Here is a 22,726-nt window from a genome sequence, read left to right on the forward strand (position 1 = left end):
GGGGGGGGGGGACAACAAATAAAATGACACTAAGTGGAAGACAATTCATATTTAAAGCTTTCAAAGGTTTATTTCAGGACAGTTTAAACTGAAACAGGGAATTCCTTGAGGTATGACAGCCTAAACATTAGAGGGCACTGTGTGTGATCCTTTGATGCAATTTCAGGAAAGGGGGGGGCGGGGTGTTTAGAGAGTAAAGGAGGGTGTGGTGAAACCGCATTCCTAGGTCTGCCATTTTGAGCCAGTCGCTCTCTCGATTCCAGCACAGCACTGATGCCCTTCTGGATCCACAATGGTGCCAGTTTCACAGCAGCCTCCACTCTGTGCGCCTGGGTGAGCTGAAGCCTGCACAGTCAGCTAAAAGCACAGGGGTAGCCAGCGAGCTAGAAGAACATTGCTACCGTTGCCATGGAGTTAAGAGATTGCTATCCAGCTTGAAGCCCACTTCCAGCACAGGAGGGGGCGATTTGTATTCCACACAGAGATACAAGACAGACAGCCCCCCGGCAGGAATCACTACTGCTCAGTCCAGAAATACAGTCAGTCAGTCTGAGTGCAGGATCACCGTGGATCCCTAAATCAATGCTGCACAGTGACAAAAAAAACTAACAAAAAATCAAAGTGGTGCGTTCCTCTTACAGCCCCCCCCCCCCCCCCCCCCCCTCCTCTGGGGCGAGGTCAATTTAGGGGTCACTGAAAGGGGAGCACGAGGCACAAGGTCAGGGGTCACAGGTCTTTACATCTTCAGCAGTACCCTCCTGTTAATTCATTTGTTCTCACATATAATTCAATATTTCACATTACGTCTTTGTTAGTCCAGCGTGTCACCTCAGCTAGCTAGTGTGTTGCTGTGTGCGCAATGTCACATATTCTGATCCATTCAATCCACAGGTTCCCTCGACAACCCCACCCCATAATATCTGAAAACAGCAGGTCCCTCCCTCCCCGAAAGTGCTGCTCCGTTGTTCATCCCTGCACTTTCAATTCCACAGGAAAAACTCCCAGACTGACAGTCCTGCAGTTCAACCCTCCATGGAAGGGGCAACCAAAACAAAAAAAAAAAAACCACCACAAAAAATACCCTTGAGCCCCCTAAATACAGCAAGAGGGCGCCCCTGCTCAGGGTGTGTGGGGGTGTTTGGGTTCAGGTAAGAAGGGTCCCCAGTCAGGATTTCAGTTAAGGCTCACTTGCCTCCCTCCCACCTCCTAAATGGGGTATCCACTTGGACCCTCGTTGGAGAAGCAGTGAGTGAGGGCCCTTGTCCTGTCACTGCATGGGGGATTGGGGCTCAGTAGGGCACGCCTTTCCCCCTGCCTCCCCTGGGCTTTGCGCGGCCAGCTCCCCTGTACCCCTTGTTGGACTCCCACTCCGAGCCCCCTCCAGAATTGCTGTGCTCTGTGGCCCCTGGTTCAGCATGCTGCTTCCCTAGGGGCCCGCCACGGCTGAACCGCAGGTCCTGATCCCCAGGGAACTGCGTGGAGCAGGGGGGAGCCAGCAGTGCCTTCCCAGAGGGGGTGTCTGGCTCGGGTGGGGCTCTGTCAGGAGGGGGAGGCTCAGAGGGATGACCTCCCCCCGCAGTGCTATTCCAGGCTGGTTGCGCTGCTCTCTGCTGGCTGGAAGAGCGGGCCCCTCTGTGCGACTCTGCCCTCCTGTGCTGGGGCTCCTCCCCCTGCCCCCTCGGCCCCACCCTCTCCTGGCCTGGCCCTGCCTCCTGTTGGGTGATGAGCTGCAGCAGTGCCGCGGCCACTGCTGGGTTCAGGTCCTGGGATGCTGGGAGCTCCCCATCGGCCTCACTGGAGGGAAGGGGAGGGGGCCCTGGGGGCTCTGGGGGCCTCTTCTCAGGGGGGACCATGCCCGGACTCGAACCCGGTACCTTCCGTCGGCCAAGACCTGACTCTGCACAGGACAAAAAACAAAACAATACTAGGTTTTATAACAATAAATATCCAGTGTCAAATACACCTGTAAGAACACTCAGGTGAATACGAGTCAGAAGATGACTGGAGACAGCTGGCCTAGTCTCCCTTTTGTTCTTTGTGTTTTAAATGTATTTATAATTGTACTGATTGTACCGGTTTTTTAAGGTTGGTCAGACGAAGGAGAAGAGCAGGCTATAGCATCTTGAAGTAATCGCTTCAGTTGTCCCTTCTCTCGTTTGCCGTCTTACAAATGAAACCCTTACGGTCACGAGCACATTCTTCTGAGGCACTTTTTTTCCCCCCATGTCACCTCAATTTGCACTTATTTTAAATCCTCTGTATCTTAACTGCAATACGCAAGTAGAGTCTCCACTAGAAATGTAGCAATGTGCTGCCCTGGGAAAGGTTTAATTTTTTATTTTTAATGGGCACGGGGTAGTCATGAAAGATTAACCCTTTGCGGTACTATGTCGGACCAGGTCTGACATTACAATTTTCCCTTCCCAGTCCGACACCAAAAAGATGTAAAAGCGCAGGTCTCTAGTCGTTTTTTCTCCGGAAAAAGTCGAGAAAACCTTTCAATGGCCGAGTGAGGCAGAGAGGAGCTGAATGAAGCAGAGAAAAAGGGCGTACCTGATAGCCCCCCCCTGCACCACAGAGATAACACTGAGGCAAAGGAGAGAGCTGCTTCCGCGTCCACTGTTCAAAGAATATCATGGACATGTGCAGAGCTTTTTGAGATGTTATCGTAATAGAATAATGATTTGGATCACATTATGATAAACCGAGTGATCAGGAGAGGATTTATCAGTATGCACGTCTATAAAGAGGTATGTGAAAGATACAGCGAACAGGGGCGGGGCTTGGCTGGAGATGCAGTACTGATGTCGTTTTGCCATGCAATGCTTTTAAATCTGTTTTACTCTGAAGAAAAATATTTTAAAAACAGCACGTGTGAAAATAAAATTGGACCCAACGCGACAGACCAGCACTGAATAAATGGACTGCAAAGGGTTAAAACCAGCTAGAATTACAAGGTAATTATGAATCTGAAAGGGGAGCGGAATCTTATTTCTTAAAGGAACAAATGAATGGGTGTTCAGCAGTGACTCCGATTAAAGAATTCATTAGAATTTCACAATATCCTCTTAATTAGAATCCATCATTAATGTATTTACTTAAGTAGTTAGTCTGCTGGCATCTTCGTATTATATTTACTGACCTGGAATTCACATTTGTACTGAAGATGAGGGATTACCAGATTATTATTGTACCGTATTTTATTCACAATTTTTGATAAATTCTTTAAAAAAGGAGAAGTGTTTTTTTTCTTGTGCAATTGTTAGCTTTGCGACCATGAGCTTGTTTGAACAACTTTATCACCAATGATGCTAACTGAATTAAACCACTACACTTGTTAATGAATTACCTTGGACTGGCTATCTAAAAACCTCAATTCTCCCGACACACCAACACCGTGTACAGAGCGGGTGAAACCCCAATGCAGACCAGGGGATTGCTGCACTGCCCCGCTCGCGCACTTGCCTTTGCGTTCATTGCTGCTGGCTGCCGGAGGCTCCTCTGATTGGACACCGTTGCTCTCGTCTGCTTGCTCCGCCCCTTCCTGTGGCTTGATGAGCTGCCCCAGCAGCAGAGCCAGCAGATTGGGCAGATCCTCCTGACTGGCAGGCAGGTCGGCCAATGGAGCGGGCTCGGGGGGGCGAGGCTGTTCTGCTACAGTTTCTGCAGAGCTAGGCTCCTCCTCCTTCTGGTACCCTCGCTGCTGATTGGATGCCTCTGTCAGCGCGGACAGCGACTGGGTGAGAGATTCCAGCTGCTGCTGTGTCTCCGGGTTCGAACCCACGTTCAGCAGCTGCGCCATCTGGGGCAGACTGAGATCCGTCTGCCTCTGGAGCAGATTGAGCAGCACGGCCATCTCATTCTGATTGAGCTGCTCTGCAGCCTCACCGAGACCTGCAAAGAGGAGAGAGACACAGTTAGCACAGGGCTAACTACAGCTTCCCCAGACATGCACAGAGGAGAGGGACAGGAAGGCTGGGTTAGCACTCTGCAAAGCACAGTGACAGGAGGCTCCGTTCTGGAGAGATTGTAACAGGACTGTCCGAGGTTACAGACCCCCTGAATGCACACCACTGCACCGCACCTCTCAGCGTGGCGGTCCCTCCGGGTAGCTCCTCCGCGGGGGGGCCCTTTCTGGAGGGAGGGCCGGGGGGCTGCGTGCCTGCAGGGCTGGGGACGGCGCGGCTGTTCTCTTTGCCTGCAGGAGGGGGTGCCGGGTCCTTGCGAGGCACTTTGGTGACGGGCACATCCTCGGCCACCCCGCTCTGTCTCTGCCGCCGCCGCTTCTTGCTCCAGAGCTCATGGCAGTCCTGCCAGTGAGGGAGGCTGGGGGGAGGGAGAGGCATGAATACTGTGTACTGTACATTAACGCACTGTGCAACGGAACACACACAGGCTCAGCGCTGCACTCACTCGGGGGGGCTCATCTTGCTGGGCTCCACGTTGCTCAGGAAATCGCTCTGCAGGGCCTGCTCCGCTGTGCAGCGCCGCCCGGGGTCAAGGGTCAGCATACGGTCCAGCAGGTCCAGAGCAGGGCTGGGAATACTGGACAGACAGAGACAATGACAGTCAGGAAGGGAGAGAGAGTGAGGGAAGGAGAGAGAGCAAGAGAGACAGTGAGGGAGGAAGGAAGAGCGACATTCTGCCTATTAAAGCCCGAATACTGGCCTTTTCTACTGAGCACAGCGTCCTGAGTAAGAGTCAGACTGGCTTCCTACAAAACACCATATTTACACCCAAAACACCCTAATAAACACATCCAAACTAACAAGGGACAAATATTTGCCTGCTGTACTGATTTTAAAAAGGCACTTGAATCAATTTGACAGAAAGTATGTCATCATAAAGTCAATGCATTCAGAAAATAAATGGTAACAAAAGGACAGAATTCAGAACTCTTCACACAGGGGTGTGGAGAGAGACAGGGCTGCAGTCTGAGCCCAACACTGTTCCACATCTATATCGACGAGCTGGCCACAGTGCTGGAGCAGTCTGCAGTCCCTGGCCTCACTCTACATTGTCTGCAGCAGAGCCTGTCACTGCTAGAACAGTACTGTCACAACTAGGCCCTGGCAGTAAACCTGGACAAGACCAGAGTCATGGTCTTCCAGAAGAAAGCCAGATCTCAGGGAAACAGGTACCGCTTCACTCTGACACCACCACGCTGAAGCACAGCACCAGCTACACATCCCTGGGCTTCACTCTGACACCACCACGCTGAAGCACAGCACCAGCTACACATCCCTGGGCTTCACTCTGACACCACCACGCTGAAGCACAGCACCAGCTACACATCCCTGGGCTTCACTCTGACACCACCACGCTGAAGCACAGCACCAGCTACACATCCCTGGGCTTCACTCTGACACCACCACGCTGAAGCACAGCACCAGCTACACATCCCTGGGCTTCACTCTGACACCACCACGCTGAAGCACAGCACCAGCTACACATCCCTGGGCTTCACTCTGACACCACCACGCTGAAGCACAGCACCAGCTACACATCCCTGGGTCTGACAATCAGTGAGCTTTCACATGGCTATAAAAGCGTCGAAAGACTAGACATGAAGGGCTTTCTATGCCATGAAGAATCTACTTTAGAAAATTAAACCACCAGTAAAAATTTGGCTCAGAATTACTGAAGCGATTCTTCTCTATGGCAGTGAAGCGTGGGGACCCAGACCACAAAAAATGAGACAAATACCCGACTGAATCATTACACCTAGAAATCACAAAAATGATTCTACACTAGGGGTGTGTCGATACACACAAAACTTTTCTTGACGACAGTTATCGACAGTGACCCATATCGTGGTTTTTTTGTTTATAAGCATATAAATCTGATAGAACAGTGTTTGCTGTTAATTCATGTCAACGCTGACAATACTGTTTATTTGAGTGTATCCTAGCAGCCTCACATACCGGGTGTGCAGCTAAGGGTATTACGCCAAGCCCATGGGAAGCTGAGCAGAGGCGGGTTATTCATCTCATCAAGCTATGGATGGCGACGGCAAAATTCGACCTGCTCTGGCCTTTTAAAATCTACAGTGTGGATTCATTTTGGTTTTAGCTGCATCCAGGACTCGCCTCAAGTTCTTGATAAGACTTGAGCAGTGTGTACAATATGCGAGGCTCGAATCAAGTATTTCAGGCAACAAAACCAATCAGAGTTTTCACTTAAAATGACACCATCAGACTGACGGCTCACCATCGCAGTTACAGACGGCAACGGCAAAGCAATGTACAAAGAGTTTCGAAAAATGATAAATAAATGCTTTGGAGCCAAAACACACTGTTCGTACCCGTCGCTATATTACTGAAAGTGCAGTTCCTGATTTACAGCAGGATAGCTGAACCTCAAACAGAATCATACGTGACAATTACCCGTCACCACATATCCGTGGACCAGACACCGATCTCAAACGTCCTCCAGACAAGGGCTTTCCTAAAAAGCCATACCGTTGAGGATATTGCAGACCTGCTATCGAAGAACAGAGCACTGCAGACAAGAACCCTGCAACAGTGACCGATAATGCCTCCAGGGTGGTTATTGCTGCTCATGAAGCTAAACATGACACACATTAAGTGTTTTGCTCATGCTTTGAATTTGGCCTCTCATGCTTTCTGCAGCTCGCTTGCCGAGTTAAGCGAATTGTAAATTTCTTCAGACGAAGCACGACAGCAAGTAACATCCTCAAGCTGAAAATCAATGTTACCATGTGGAACCCTGACTTTGATACAGCTGAAAGGCTTTTAGGAGCAGCAGCCAGCTGTATTTGCCAGATTGCTCTCAAAAGAAATTCGAAAAAGTGAAAAAAGGTATCAGCACTCTGGTGAAAAAGACGGAACCTGCGCAGAACACTATCAAGGTGCCGAGTACAAGGAAGACTGCCACACCTTACGTGCAAGGCCCTGTGAAAATCCTGAAATCCCCTCAGCACTGCAGAGACACTCTGCACCCAGAACAGAATCCCCTCAGCACTGCAGAGACACTGCACCCAGAAGAGAATCCCCTCAGCACTGCAGAGACACTGCACCCAGAACAGAATCCCCTCAGCACTGCAGAGCAACACACTGCGCCCAGAACAGAATCCCCTCAGCACTGCAGAGCGACACACTGCACCCAGAACAGAATCCCCTCAGCACTGCAGAGACACTGCACCCAGAACAGAATCCCCTCAGCACTGCAGAGCAACACACTGCGCCCAGAACAGAATCCCCTCAGCACTGCAGAGACACTGCACCCAGAACAGAATCCCCTCAGCACTGCAGAGCAACACACTGCGCCCAGAACAGAATCCCCTCAGCACTGCAGAGACACTGCACCCAGAACAGAATCCCCTCAGCACTGCAGAGCGACACACTGCACCCAGAACAGAATCCCCTCAGCACTGCAGAGACACTGCACCCAGAACAGAATCCCCTCAGCACTGCAGAGCAACACACTGCGCCCAGAACAGAATCCCCTCAATCTGCAGAGACACTGCACCCAGAACAGAATCCCCTCAGCACTGCAGAGCAACACACTGCGCCCAGAACAGAATCCCCTCAGCACTGCAGAGCGACACACTGCACCCAGAACAGAATCCCCTCAGCACTGCAGAGACACTGCACCCAGAACAGAATCCCCTCAGCACTGCAGAGCGACACACTGCACCCAGAACAGAATCCCCTCAGCACTGCAGAGACACTGCACCCAGAACAGAATCCCCTCAGCACTGCAGAGCAACACACTGCACCCAGAACAGAATCCCCTCAGCACTGCAGAGACACTGCACCCAGAACAGAATCCCCTCAGCACTGCAGAGCGACACACTGCACCCAGAACAGAATCCCCTCAGCACTGCAGAGACACTCTGCACCCAGAACAGAATCCCCTCAGCACTGCAGAGACACTGCACCCAGAACAGAATCCCCTCAGCACTGCAGAGCGACACACTGCACCCAGAACAGAATCCCCTCAGCACTGCAGAGACACTGCACCCAGAACAGAATCCCCTCAGCACTGCAGAGACACTGCACCCAGAACAGAATCCCCTCAGCACTGCAGAGACACTGCACCCAGAACAGAATCCCCTCAGCACTGCAGAGCGACACACTGCACCCAGAACAGAATCCCCTCAGCACTGCAGAGACACTCTGCACCCAGAACAGAATCCCCTCAGCACTGCAGAGCGACACACTGCACCCAGAACAGAATCCCCTCAGCACTGCAGAGCGACACACTGCACCCAGAACAGAATCCCCTCAGCACTGCAGAGCGACACACTGCGCCCAGAACAGAATCCCCTCAGCACTGCAGAGCGACACACTGCACCCAGAACAGAATCCCCTCAGCACTGCAGAGCGACACACTGCACCCAGAACAGAATCCCCTCAGCACTGCAGAGCGACACACTGCACCCAGAACAGAATCCCCTCAGCACTGCAGAGCGACTGCACCCAGAACAGAATCCCCTCAGCACTGCAGAGCGACTGCACCCAGAACAGAATCCCCTCAGCACTGCAGAGCGACACACTGCACCCAGAACAGAATCCCCTCAGCACTGCAGTGCGACTGCACCCAGAACAGAATCCCCTCAGCACTGCAGAGCGACACACTGCACCCAGAACAGAATCTCCTCATCACTGCACAGCGACACACTGCACCCAGAACAGAATCCCCTCAGCACTGCAGAGCGACACACTGCGCCCAGAACAGAATCCCCTCAGCACTGCAGAGCGACACACTGCACTTGAGATGGGGGGGGGAGACACACAGACAGACAGTGAGGGAGAGCAGTGAGATGGCGGGACGAAGCAAGGAGCAGGGAGACAGAGACCCGCAGAGATGCTCCACTCACAAAGCAAACTCCTCCCGCAGCCGGCGCCGGTACTGCTTCTTGGGCTTCATGGTGTTGAAGTACGGCAGCTTGATGACATCGGGCCAGGCTGCTGGGCAGGGGCTGCCACACAAACGGCTGGAGAGAGGGGGGAGGCTGGGTTAGGCAAGTGACAAACCAAACACACTCTCCTGTCAAAATCCTACAGTGCATATAAATTAAAAACTAAGAGCCACTGCGTTAAATACTGTACTGTCAGTGGTGGAAGTATTGCTATTGAAATGTTTTTAACAAAGTGTCAATGCCACACTGCTTTAGCTGCCTGTCTGCTGGACAGGCACAGGGTCTGGGGAGTACCTGATGAGCTCCAGCTGAGCCAGCTCCTGATTGGCCTGGAAGATAGGCTTCTTGGTGAACAGCTCCCCGAGAATGCAGCTGCGGAGAAAGACAGACAGACAGACAGGATTTGAACCCCTTCTTTGGCACTCCTTTCAGGCTGGGCACAAGGCTGATCCAGACTCACCCGCAGCTCCACACGTCGATGGCTGGAGTGTAGCGCTCCTCTCCCAGCAGCAGCTCGGGCGGCCGGTACCACAGTGTGATCACCTTGTTGGTGTAGGGACGGCTGCAGATGGGGACGCACAGACAGGAAGTCAGAGAAAGGCCAGTCAGAGGGACAGGAAACCCCAGAGCAAGACACACACTGCTGCACAAGGCGGTCTCGCTCTGGGAGTAAGATATGAGAAAGAAAAAAAAAAAAAAGAACAAAATCGATAAAAGGAGCGATTATCTCACCTTTCTTCCGAGTTGTAGAGTCGAGCCAGACCGAAATCTGCCAGTTTAATCTGTCCGCTGAAGTGACACAAAAGGCAACAGTTAAAATCTACAGTTAAACTTCTTACACACAGCGCCCACCCCACCCCCCACACACACTAGCCCCTCTCCCCCCTCACACACACACAGAGCACCTCTCCCTCTCTCGCACACACAGCACATCTCCACCTCTCTCTCTCACAGCACATCTCCACCTCTCGCACACACAGCACCTCTCCACCTCTCTCTCTCACAGCACTCCACCTCTCCACCTCTCTCTCTCACAGCACATCTCCACCTCTCGCACACACAGCACCTCTCCACCTCTCGCACACACAGCACCTCTCCACCTCTCGCACACACAGCACCTCTCCACCTCTCGCACACACAGCACCTCTCCACCTCTCGCACACACAGCACCTCTCCACCTCTCTCTCACACAGCACCTCTCCACCTCTCGCACACACAGCACCTCTCCACCTCTCTCTCTCACAGCACATCTCCACCTCTCGCACACACAGCACCTCTCCACCTCTCTCTCACACAGCACCTCTCCACCTCTCTCTCACACAGCACCTCTCCACCTCTCTCTCACAGCACCTCTCCACCTCTCTCTCACACAGCACCTCTCCACCTCTCTCTCACAGCACCTCTCCACCTCTCTCTCACACAGCACCTCTCCACCTCTCTCTCACAGCACCTCTCCACCTCTCGCACACACAGCACCTCTCCACCTCTCTCTCTCACAGCACATCTCCACCTCTCGCACACACAGCACCTCTCCACCTCTCTCTCTCCACCTCTCGCACACACAGCACATCTCCACCTCTCGCACACACAGCACCTCTCCACCTCTCTCTCTCACAGCACCTCTCCACCTCTCTCTCTCACAGCACCTCTCCACCTCTCTCTCTCACAGCACCTCTCCACCTCTCTCTCTCACAGCACCTCTCCACCTCTCTCTCTCTCTCTCTCTCTCTCACACACACTCCCCCCTCACTCAGTACCTGTTGTTCAGCAGTATGTTGGAGCACTTGATATCTCTGTGCAGGAAGCTCTTCTTGTGGCAGTACTCCAGCCCCTCCAGTAGCTGCCTCATGAAGCTCTTGATGTGCTCCTCTGAGAACTGCACCAACCCTGACTCCAAAAGGCCCATCAGGTCGTGATCCATGTACTCGAACACCAGGTAGAACGCACCTGAGGACAGGTAGAGGGAGGCTGACACACCCACAACACGCATAGTTCAAAACACTGTGTACCATTGCTTACAAGCAAAGACGGCAGAGGGAGTTAGCAGCAGCCTTCGCCCTCCCCGGACTCTGATCCTGACCTCTGTCATTCTTGAAGTCCAGCGCGTCCTGCTTGTCCGTCACAATCTCCTTCATGTTGACCACGCTGCGGTGGTTCAGCTGCCGCAGGATCTTGATTTCTCGGATCGCTGTGATGGGGAACCCCTCCTTCTCATTGTCGAGACGCACCTTCTTCAAGGCCACCAGCTCCCCTGAACACAGAGTGAGAGAGAGTCAACCCAACAGCTCCCCTAAACAGACAGAGCAAGAGAGAGAAAGAGAGACAGAGAAAGAGCAAAAGCCAGCACGACAGAGGGCAACAGTGAGAAAGATAGAGAGTCACCCCACCAGCTCCTGTGCACAAACAGAGAGAGGGAGCAAAACTGCTCAAGACATTCATATAACAAGAGGCTGCTTCATAGGGTCGGGCGATATAGCGTTATTTTTAAATTACGATAAAAACACTGATCACAAATAAATATTATATGGTTCCTTTTTTTTTGGGTCAACCCTTGTACACGACGTGAACTGAAAGCATTGTGCTTTGGAGCGATCCATTTGAACGTCACAGAAGTCAATAGGTGGTACAGATTAATATTAGTATTACCGTATATTTTCAACTTTTAATTACAGACTCATTTTACTGAAATCTCAAGTCAACCATTTACTCAATCAGGCGTCACATTAAACATTTAACAAGGTTAAGTGATATGACGTCCTCGTACAAGACTCATGGTACTGTCACAAGGCTCCCTCTGTCTGGAAGAAAGAAGGTTCATATACCAAGAACAAGTAGAAGAATTGTGAGGAAGGTTCATAACAATCCAAGATTGACTGCCAAAGATATTCAAAGTGAACTGGCTGCAACTGGGACTGGGGTTTCAATGGTCACAGGCCAAGGAAAAAGCCACTCTTAGAAAAACGTCACAAGGACAACCGCTTAAAATTTGCAAAACGGCATTTGAATGGTTCTGGTCAAAGGTTTTGGGAAGTGATGAAACAAAAATCAAGCTATTTGGTCACTCTGATAGTCGTTAAGTTTGGAGAAAGTCTGGTGAGGTGTACAAAGAAAAGAACACCATACCTACTGTCAAGCATGGAGGTAGTAATATCCTTCTATGGGGCTGTTTTTCCTATAATGGCACATGAAATTTAGTTCCAATACTTGATTAAATGGATTCCATAGCATACCAAAAGATATTAGCCAATCATCTGAAACCTTCTGCTACAAAACTTGGTTTAAAGAGCAACTGGGCGTTCCAACACAACAATGATCCGAAGCACACATCAAAATCTACTTCACAATGGTTAAAGTCAGTCCCGATCTAAATCCAACTGAGAATCTTTGGTATGAGTTGAAGAAGGCTGTGCACAAGAGAAGTCCTCGGAATTTGAATGAAATGGAACAATTCTGTGTTGAAGAATGGTCAAAAATCACAAAAGAATCATGCCAAAAGCTCATTGACAAATATCCTAATCATTTAAAAGAGGTTATTATTGGTAAAGGTGCCTCAACTGGCTATTCATTTCATTTTCCTTGTCAGGGTATGAATACTTTTGAATTTGTATTTTTGCTAAAATATTGCTGAAATAAATATTTGTAGACTATTTCTTGGACCTTTTTCCTCATCCACAAAAGCAAAACTTTTGCTACAAAAGATTTACATCAATAGCTCACTGGGCACATACATAACGTTATTTAAACAGTGAGCAGATAGGTTTGTTGATTGTTAGTAGTATTGTTCCTTGGGATAACAAAATACTGAGCTCAAGTCATGTGATTTCATAAAAACACCAGGTGCTCAGCGTTTGGTATTTGAGTTGAGCTAAAATTGCCAAAATGAGTTGATTAAGAATCTGTATAAATAGCCATTCGAAAAGACGTGATTTTAATTAACGCAAGAACAGCGAAAGATAGGACCATGCCCGGCTTGAGTAATGAAGATCGCCTGGTTGCTATCGGTATGATTGAAGGCGGCCTGCCTGTGAGAGAAGTTGTCCGGGGAATGAGATGTTCTGTATCTAATCCAGAGAAACCAGGAAACCGGCTCCGTGAGGGACAGGCCACGTCCTGGAAGGCAGAGGGTCACCACACCGGCCCAGGACTGTCACATCGGACTGATCCATCACCGAATCGTTTTAATACTGCAGTGGCTACAGCACAAGAAATTCCAGGAAGAAACAAACAACCCACGGAGGCTGTTCAGCTGAGAGACAAAAACGCCCTCTTCTGTGAGCCAGAGAACATCTGAGGCGGCGGCTTAGAGAGTGGAGGAGTGTTCCCTGATGAATGCTGGTTTGCCCTTGACAGACCTAACGGAAGGTGTGTGGAGACGTCATGGTGAGCATCCACAGGCTGATCAGGTCTATGCGTCAGCGCTGCCAGGATCGTGTGAATGATCAGGGAGGTCATGCCCAATACTAACTTTGCAATGTTTTCATTTTGACAGTGTGCCACGTTTCATACTGAAAACTTATCATGATTCTTTGATCTGTATTTCTGTTCACATTTTCTGTGTTTGTTTGCTATATCTATGTTTAAGATATCTGATTAAATCCATTGGACCCGAGTGTTGCTTTTCTTTTGTGCATCACTATACATACATACATATAATTTATTTCTCATTTTTCCTCCCCCCCCAAGCAAAGTAAAGAAAGAACAGCTGAAGTGTGCAGGTACTGTCGAGTTACTACTGTACCTAGACAGAAAAAAAACACGCCCAAGCATTTTGGAAACTAACCAAAAACACTCATTTGATACAGTAAATAAAAAGCGAATATAACCAAATTTACATAAAACTAGAAAATAGTTAAAAATAAGCACTGAAAAACGACATTAATAAAAACCAAAAAAAAAAAGAAACCCTATTAATATAAATATTTAATCCCAGACCTCACTAGACCGTGTCCTTGACCATTACAGCAAAAGATCTCAGGATTGGTAGCGTATCCAGCTACTGGAACACAAGTTCGGCTCACCTGTGTCCTTGTCCTTCGCCTTGTACACCTGGCCATAGGTTCCCTCTCCGATGATGCCGATGATGTGGAACTTGTCAACGCAGCGCTTCCCCCAGTCGCTCTGCGTCTGCTTCCTCTCTCCGTAGCGCGGGCAGCAGAACCTGGTGTAAACAGTGGGAAACGTTTAGCTTTCACAGACCGGGAACTTCTGCACCCAGTCAGAAAAGCCATCGGGAGAAGCCTGCTGTTGCTTCTGTTTCATAACGCGCTGCAAGATTAATGTGGACGAAACTACATGCGTACAGCATGCATATGCGCACATGGAAAAAGACTTTGAATAAATATTGATTTGGTAAGACAGCACGTATCCTGCTGTGTGCAGCTGACATGACTGTCTCAATCAGAAACGCTCGGAAAACATTTCCGCTCCAAAGCAGGTCTAGCAGCAGGACTCACTTTGGTCTCTTCTTGAAGGCAGACTGTGGCTGGGGGGGTGTCTTCTGGGCGGGGGACTGGGGGGGTGAAGGGTCCCCCCCTGGCAGGGAGGGTGGTAGGGGCAGGTCAGTCAGCAGGTGTCGGGTTCGACCCTCCTTCTCCTTCCTCTGAGAGCGATGGGGGGGCAATTCCTTCGGGCTACAAGAGAAGGGGGGGGGGGGCAGAAAAGATCATTCACATATGCAAGATGGCTAACGACAGTCTCTGTGTGTGTATTTGCGTAGCAGAGTGTGTAGCCATGTGTACGTGTGTAGCAATGTCTGTAGGTGTAGCATTGTGTGGGTTTTCAAAGTAAGTCAGCGACCGGTTTGATCCACCGTCAAATGATATTTGCGTCGGCTACTTTTAAAATATTACGATTTTCGGATATTAGTGTAACCAATAAAAAAGCATCTCCAATCTCTGCTGAACTCAATCAGATGGTGTAAATTCAGGGTGTATTTTTGGATATAAATTTAAAAGGCCTTTAAGGACCACTTAGACAATTTTCAAAAAACCTAAGTTGAAGGAGTCTGACATGCTTTCCAATGCTGATAACCAACAACCAACTGTAAAAACAGAGCTTTTGCATGATGTTTATTTAACTGTATAACAGCAAAAATCGAAATTATACCGACCGAGTATAGACAAGCTCTGGACCAGTAAACCACTTTATTCAGGAACAATCACTGTATAATAAAAAAATAAACCCTCCCTAAGAAACCAAGCAAACCTTGCTGTTGTAAAGTAAAGCCATCGCATTATGGTTTTAGTCACTGCAAACCTACAAAATTATGCAGGTGTTTCAACATAAAATGTTCAATATGTACTTACTGAGCACACACTAATTGCAAACACATGCAAGCAGCACAGCCAGTACCAAAGGCATCTCTAAACAACGCGGCACCTGGAACTCCCACATGTACTTTATTAAAGTTAGACAAAGAGAGTGCTGTTTTAAAGGGAAGTATTCAAAATACTTGCCACGTCAGAAGCGCTGGTTTACTATATATAAACAAAATATATACTCTGAAGAAGAGACACTTCTAACATGCTGAATAAAACAAATGTCAGCAGTATACATTTCACAATATAAACTCAGCTGCAGGAAGGACCAGTCAAGAGTGGTTTCTTGTTTTATACCATTAAAATGGTCTTATTCCTCTAAGAAATTGCTTCTGCTTCTAAATATGGTCCAATGCGCTAGAGGGTAAAGTTTGCACATTATAAAACAGCTTAACAATAATGTAACTGCTGCAACCACGTCATTTTCTGCTAATTTAAAATATTTATATTTTTTACTTTAAATATTGGGGCAGGTTTTGCACTTGCTTCGGATCAGGTGCATTACTGTATATCTAACAAGGGCCAAGTATGAAGAACGACGGGGAGAGTAATATAAGCAACAACACTTGAATTCCCTTACGATTTCAGGCACGATGACACTGGCTGCGAAACAAGGACTGCGACTCTTCTGTGGGGTTTTTATACACAAATAAGCTTACTTGAAAGAACGTCTTAAACAAAACGTCTTAAGCAAATTCCTCCTTGGTTGGCGGTGGAGTTCACTATTGTAAACAGTGCAGACGATGGGTCAAACCAGTGTTCGACTTCCCGTGTCTTCTGAATGACTTGTTTTTAAAACCATTAAGGACAAAACCATAACAAAACATAGACCTAGCAATACACCTGTAAACCTGTATACACCTAGCAAGAAAAAAGTAAAGGGGCAAAATATAGAGAGTTTGCCTCCCCAGTGCCCTATGGGTTAGGCACCTATGGTCTCGATCAAGTTACAGTTCAACAGGAGAAAACACATTTCTACATGAATCACAGGAACGGATCAGGGAGAAGCCATTTTGAAAGAATTCAGTCAACAGATGGAAAACTTTCACCCGTGTGTGTGTGTGTGTGTGTGTGTGTGTGTGTGTGTGTGTGCAGCAGTGTGCGCGCGTGTGTGTGTAGCAATGCCAGTGCGAAGATTAAAACTGTTCTCCACTCATTTGGTCCATATGAAACGCCATGTGCACAGCACTAATGCGTACAGGGAACAATAGACAATAGACAAACACACAATATTGAAGAGCACTCACCTGCCCAAGCTGTTATCTCCCAGCAGCATGGGGGGCAGGGGGAGGGGGGGTAGGGTGGACCAGAAACCCACTGAACGTTGCCCCACGGGGTGCTACCCCGAGATGTCCCGAGGCGCAGGGCTCCCCGACCTCTAAATGGAACACTCCTCCTCCCCCCTCCCCCAGGAGGGGGGAGGGAGTCCATCCCCTCCTCAGGTAGGGGAGGACCGCGTCCCCCAGGGTCCTGGCTTCCCCCTCTCTCCCCCTTCCCCTCCCCAGACTTGGCCCCCCCAACAGCTCCGAGGGCAGTCCCCAGGGGGAGAGGAGAACTGGGGGACAGGGAGAGGAGGAGGGGGAGCAGACAGTGAGGCATTCTCCTCCCTGGGGGGCTCAGAGCAGGGGAGTGGGAGCTGGGGGGTGTCCTCAGGGGCTGGGGTGAGAATGACGGAGGGGGGCGCCGTGTTCCTGTCTGGGGGGGACACCTCCTCCAGCTCTGGTTTGACCCCCGCAGTAGCGGCCGCAGTGACGGAGTTGGTCTCAGCCTCGCTCTGCTTCTCAGCTGGTTTGGGAGGAGGCTTGCTTGGCCCTCTCTTGGCGTTGGCTGTTGGGAGAGCAGCTGCAGCCCTGGGCTCCTCTCTCCGTGGCCCTGGGGAGCCCCTAGCAGCCCCGGCAGCAGCGGCGGCGGCCTGGCGCTCCCTCTTTCTGCGGCTCAGCTCAGCCCCCAGGCTGGAGTTGAGAGGGAAGCGGGCGGGAGGGGGGGGCGACACGCTAGACTGCCGGCTCCGAGACCCCGACGAGCGCTTCTTACTGTGAGAGCGAGACGAGGAGCGACGGGACGAGGAAGAGAAGGGGGGCGGGGAGCGGCTGCGCGAACGAACCGACCGCCTGCAGGTGGGATGGGAAGAGAGAGAGAGAGTCAAATTTTTATTTATTATCGCGCCTTTCATACAAAAAGTCTCAGAGCACTGTACAAGACAAAACAAAGAATCACAATAAAATACACCTGTATAGAGATCCCAAAGTGTGTCACACACATTTGTGTCTAACTTAAAAACAATCTAATGCAATATTTTTATTTTAATTGTATAAAAAGATATCGAAGGCTGCGTACACACACGCACTCGCATGCATGCACACGCAGGCTAAATGCGGTTGTGAGTTCACCTTTTGCTCTTAATACGGTTTGTATACACACACACAGTTCGGTTACAAAGGGCAGCAACAACCGCACTAGGTAATCCTTTTCAGAGCAAGTATCGAGTGTGGTTATTAATTCAGTTTGGTTAGTTAATGCGCACTAACTCTGTGTGTGTGTGTGTGTGTGTATTACAACCACACTAACACAACCACAGGTGGTGCTCAGTGGATTTCTGCACAGCTAATGACGTCATTGTTTATCAGACATTTCCATGTGATAAACACGGCTCTCTATCTATCTGTACACACACACACACCTGATGAGCTAAACTGTTTTTGTAATATTGATGAATCAGAAATTCATAACAATGGTAAATAGTGCACACATATAATATACCTTTATTTAATCAAAGTACATTTGTAGAATATTTTATTGTAAGAAAAAACAAATTGTATTTTTGGTTTTACAACTTAAATAAACAATATGGGACAATTCATGTCTCCAAACGCCACAGTGCTGCCGCAACACGTTTTTCCACTGATCCCAAACGTCTCATCTGTGTGTTCTGGCACTGCAGGAAATGTCTCAGTAAATGACAGAGACACATATAGGACTCCTTACACATGCGCACATTTTCAACGCAGTCACTTTGTTTGGAAACCACTACATGTCATACAGTTTAAACATTCATAAAAATGTACCAAAACGTTCATCTCTGGAGTTTTAGCCTTGGTGTTCAAATGTATATTTGATGGATGGGATGCACAATTTTGGGCATGTGCGTTTCAGGAACGTGTGAACAGAAAAGCTAGCGCGACCTCTGACAGGCTATACATTTCATACACGGCAAGCACTGTAACTTCACAGGGAAAGAAGTCATAACTTTTACTTAAATAAATACAAAATCTTAATTCTAAACTGCACAGGGAGCCAGTTCAAGGTAGCCAAAGCAGGAGTAATATTTTCACTTTTTCTGGTTTTGTGTTTCCTTGTGTCCTGAATGAGCTGTAAGTGAGACAGGGCACGTACTGGGACCCCAGAGAAAAGGGATTACAACAATCGATTCTAGAGGAAACAAAGACACGCTGCAATGCCGCTCTAAATGTACGCGTGTTCATGGCTGCAGTGCCCTTTCAGCTACAGATGCTTGCATTAGGATGTGGGTCCAAACAATAACATCATGATGTAATTAAATGACACCAGCGAGGGGGAGGGAACAAGCATCTCACAAGACAGTCCAGAACAAAATAGCAGAGCGCCTTGCACGTTCTGCCAAGAAATCAGCTCGACCTGATCAATAGCTTAGAAATGTTTATTGTTATCTTCTTATTTTAATTTTTGTATTTGTTACCACTATGCAATCAGGCCGGCAGGTAACGATAGACTGTTAATCATCACTATGGATCCATCTTACGTTTTTTTTTTTTTCAGGTCTTCCAAATGCACCACAGCGACTTGGCAAATTTTAACAAACATGTGGGAACGAGATTGCCCCCATGTGTTGCTACAGCTGTTTAAATAACGTACCTGTAGTTTATCTTTTCATTGTTAACATCCTGACAGCTTTTTACACTTATAACTTTAAAGCTCTTTTCAAAATGTCTGCTGCGTTTGAGATCTGTCCTCTAAATCAGATCAAGGCAGCGATAAAAAAAAAATTTAAAAAAATAGCAAAACATAACAAGGTCTCTGGCTTTTCTGTTCCGTACCCCATCTTGGATCGTTACTGCCGTTTCCTGTTTGACAATGTGGGCAACAATCATTACGCTATCAGTGCACTAGAGCGGACATTTTGAAAAGAGCTTTGAAACAGACTTCAAAAGTTATAAGTGTAAAGCAATGAAAAGAAAAAATACAGGTTTGTTATTTGAACAGTTGTTTCAGAACCCCCTATGCTTACTCAAAGTTTAGTGGCCTTGGCGCCCGCTACAAATTTATTAAACTGAAATGCAATTTTGGCCTTGTCCTTTCTTATGCCCATTTAGAGCCTTTCGGCATCAGATACAGAAACAATAGGTCCAAGTTTAGCTGTATTTCTCAAATGATAAAAGGATACTTTGGCGACACTAATATGACGTGAGCGTCGATTCCAGGTTTTACTGTGAGCCTTCCCAGCATGCAGCAGCATATGCAGTAGTTCGCATTTCATTTTAACTGACCTTGGCAAACATTACACAAGCGTGTCTGAAGTGTTGCCCAATTAAGCTCAAAGTAAACTGCTGTGCAGACTCCCCCTGCACAGCTCTGCATAGCAGATTGAGCCGGTCCACGTTTTTATTATTCCAGGCTAGCCATAACTCAGAGCAGTAGAGCCACAGGCGGACTGCACTGCAAAATAGAAATATGCTCCAAAAGCACAGAGCTGCTGCTGTCTGTACAGCAGACCTGTGCCTCAGCAGGGTTCTCCCTGCAGACTGGGCAGCAGTGAAGCAGAGCGCTCCACTTTTAAAACCTGTTGCAGCTGAACTGGTGGCAGTGTGAATTAATTTAGCCTGTGCTCACCTCGCAGGACCCCCTACCCCATTCCTCTACCCCAACAGTCTGGCACTCCCCCCCCCTACCCCATTCCTCTACCCCAACAGTCTGGCACTCCCCCCCCCCCCCCCCTCCCCCCTCCCCCTCCCCCACATCTTGTCTTGAACCAGTGTGTGGAATTACACCTCCTGGTAAAACCATTACTCACCGTGACACGGGGCTAGTGCTGGATGACCTCCGGTTCGCATAGGGGCTGAGGGAGCGCCGCCTGCTGGAGTAGCCAGGGCTGCTGTCTCTCTCGTAGCTGGAAGAGCGGTGCCGGCTGTCCGACCGCTGCCTGCCCCTCCCGGAGGGCTCCTTGCAGGCCGGGGGGCTGGGGCTCTGCTGCCTCCGGTGGTGATAGTGGTAACTGTCCTCACTGTCCTGCCCATACCCACCCCCCACTGCCCCAGGGCTGTCATCGGCTCCCCCGCCTCTGGGTTTGGGGCTGGGGGAGCCCTTCTGCTTCCTACGGGGGCTCCCCTTGTACCCCTTCTTGCGATGGCTCTTGTCCCCCCTGTCCTTCTGGGAGGAGGCGGCGCGGGAGTCTCCCTTGTCTCGCCTCTGCTTGCTGTCCTTGCGGGACTTGGCCACCCGGCCGCCCTCCTTGCTCTTGGAGGGAGTGGGGTTGGCACCTGCTGGTTGTCCTGGAGCGAAGGACGCTGAGGAGACAGCGGGCTCGCCCCGCTTCCCAGTCGCCCCGTCCTCAAACTTCCTGGAGCCCGAGGACCTGTCTCTGCTGCTCTTGCCCCTGGCCCCCTCGCTCTCCTTCTCTCGCTCCTTGCTACTTCTCTTCTTCTCCCCACCCCTTATTTCCTTTACCTTGTGCAGGTCTTTGGCCCTCTTGTGGGGGTGCCTGTGCTTGTGACCCCGACCTTCCACGCTGCTGCCTCCCCCTTTCCCGGTCTTGTCTGATCTCCGTGTGGGAGGGTCCGAGAAAGTGTCAGAGTCCGAGCTGATATCGTCGTACTCCACTAAAGGTTTAATAACACTCACCGCTGGGGGCGCCGCGGAGCTTGTGGTAGTCCCGGGCCTGTGGTCTAGCGCCGCTGCTTGGCGGTTATGCTTGGATGATTTGTGGCGCTTGTGCTTAGCTGTGGAGGCTGACAAGGAGGCCTTTAGGTTCTGCTTACCGTCTTTGCTGGTCATGTTTGGAGCCGAGGAAGGTTGTGGCTGCGCGGTATGAAGGGCCCCGCTGTTGCTTGGCTGTTGTAACGGAACGGCAATGCCTCCATCCGGCTTTTTTCTTCCATGGTGTCTCTCAGAACCGGGCATTCCTCACGGTAATACACCTCCTGCCAAAGCCGGGCCTCTCCAACCACAACGAAACATTAAAGTAACACACACACAAAAAAAACGTAATTTTAAATAAATTACAAAAACAAAAAAAAAAAAAAAAAAAAAATCACGTAGCAGCCCACGTTCTCTCTCCTGCTTATGCTCTCCCTCACTGACCTACGGTGAAAAAAAAAATAGAATAAAATAAATAGAGCGACTGAAATTGGATCTTGGTTTGTTTTTTTTTTTTTTTTTTTTTTTTTTAAAAGCACACTGCTGGGTATTGAAGTCGTTACATCCTGCTCATTGTCCCCCCGCTAGCAGCAGCAGTATTGGTAATGTTTAATTATCTTTTTGTAAAAGAAACGTCTGATCTCAAGACCTTTTTTTTATTATTATTATCGCGTAGCCCGATTGCAGGCTAAATGAAATTTATTTAATTCCTTCTTTTTACGCAGAAACAACCAGAGTCCATGATGAATGGGCGATATTGTTTCACAAAACTGAAAATGAAAACGTGAACCGGTTGATACTGTTTACATGGTCGTTTTATATATACAGTCTTTTAATCTCTTTGTTTTTGATATTGGTCAGAAATGTCAGTATATTCGTGTGCAGTAGATGTTCTAGTTTATTTTGAGTGGCCCTGGGAGCCTATCAGGCCTATATTTAGGGCGATGTTTGCGGATTAAGAACAGCTACTGCCCCTGTTGCTAAATAGAGAGCACTGACGCCATTACGGCTCCTTCCGACAGCTTTGGTCTCCGCTCTCCTTCTCTCACCCGAGCCGCAGCCGGAAGTGTCTCGCGCTGTCACTCGCACGGTAACCAAGCAACGGCCTTTCCAGAGCGGAGCCCCGCCCCTCCTTCTCCCGTGCTCAGTGGAGACAAACAAGCGACAGGTGGCGGCAGCGCTCAGAAAGTGAACGAGAACAAGCATATTATTAAAAAAATGTACATATATACAGAATATCTTAAAATTATTTATTTCACCATTTAAACCCTTTGTGCACACCCCCCCCCCCCAAAAAAAAAAGCTTCAATTTATATCTATCTGTCTAAATAAAAGTAATTTATAAACTGAAAACTCACCATTACAATAATTAGCACAACGTCCATGTAATTTGTTACAAAACTGACAGACAATCGTCACGAACCACCGCTAAGTACTAATATAAATACTAATCTAAATGTGAAAACAAAATTGGTTCTTTAGGATTGTTAGCAATCATTTTGTATCGTACTTATTTTCATCTCGGGGGAAGATTTCCTTACAATTCAGCAAATAACCAGATGCATACAGCAAAGTACCGGCGGTGCAGTCTGTGGTGTTTAATACTCCTTACTGACACGCATAACAATTCAAA

General features: G+C 48.9%; 1 protein-coding gene across 1 annotated transcript; it reads right to left on the reverse strand.

The window, feature by feature from the left end:
- Positions 1 to 44: 44 nt before the first annotated feature.
- Positions 45 to 22,354, reverse strand: cdk12 (cyclin-dependent kinase 12). The gene is made up of 15 exons (XM_041267106.1): positions 20,252 to 22,354; positions 16,712 to 17,315; positions 16,452 to 16,543; positions 14,341 to 14,517; positions 13,906 to 14,045; positions 10,968 to 11,138; positions 10,645 to 10,834; positions 9,620 to 9,676; positions 9,348 to 9,449; positions 9,182 to 9,259; positions 8,846 to 8,962; positions 4,414 to 4,545; positions 4,085 to 4,326; positions 3,466 to 3,894; positions 45 to 1,897 (listed from the first exon to the last, which is right to left on the reverse strand). The coding sequence occupies exons 1-15, from the start codon at positions 21,355 to 21,357 to the stop codon at positions 1,290 to 1,292; spliced, it is 4,245 nt and encodes a 1,414-aa protein (XP_041123040.1). The 5' UTR covers positions 21,358 to 22,354; the 3' UTR covers positions 45 to 1,289.
- Between the last annotated feature and the right edge of the window lie 372 nt (positions 22,355 to 22,726).

This window comes from Polyodon spathula, chromosome 12 (assembly GCF_017654505.1).
Source record: "Polyodon spathula isolate WHYD16114869_AA chromosome 12, ASM1765450v1, whole genome shotgun sequence".
Lineage (NCBI taxonomy): Eukaryota > Metazoa > Chordata > Actinopteri > Acipenseriformes > Polyodontidae > Polyodon > Polyodon spathula.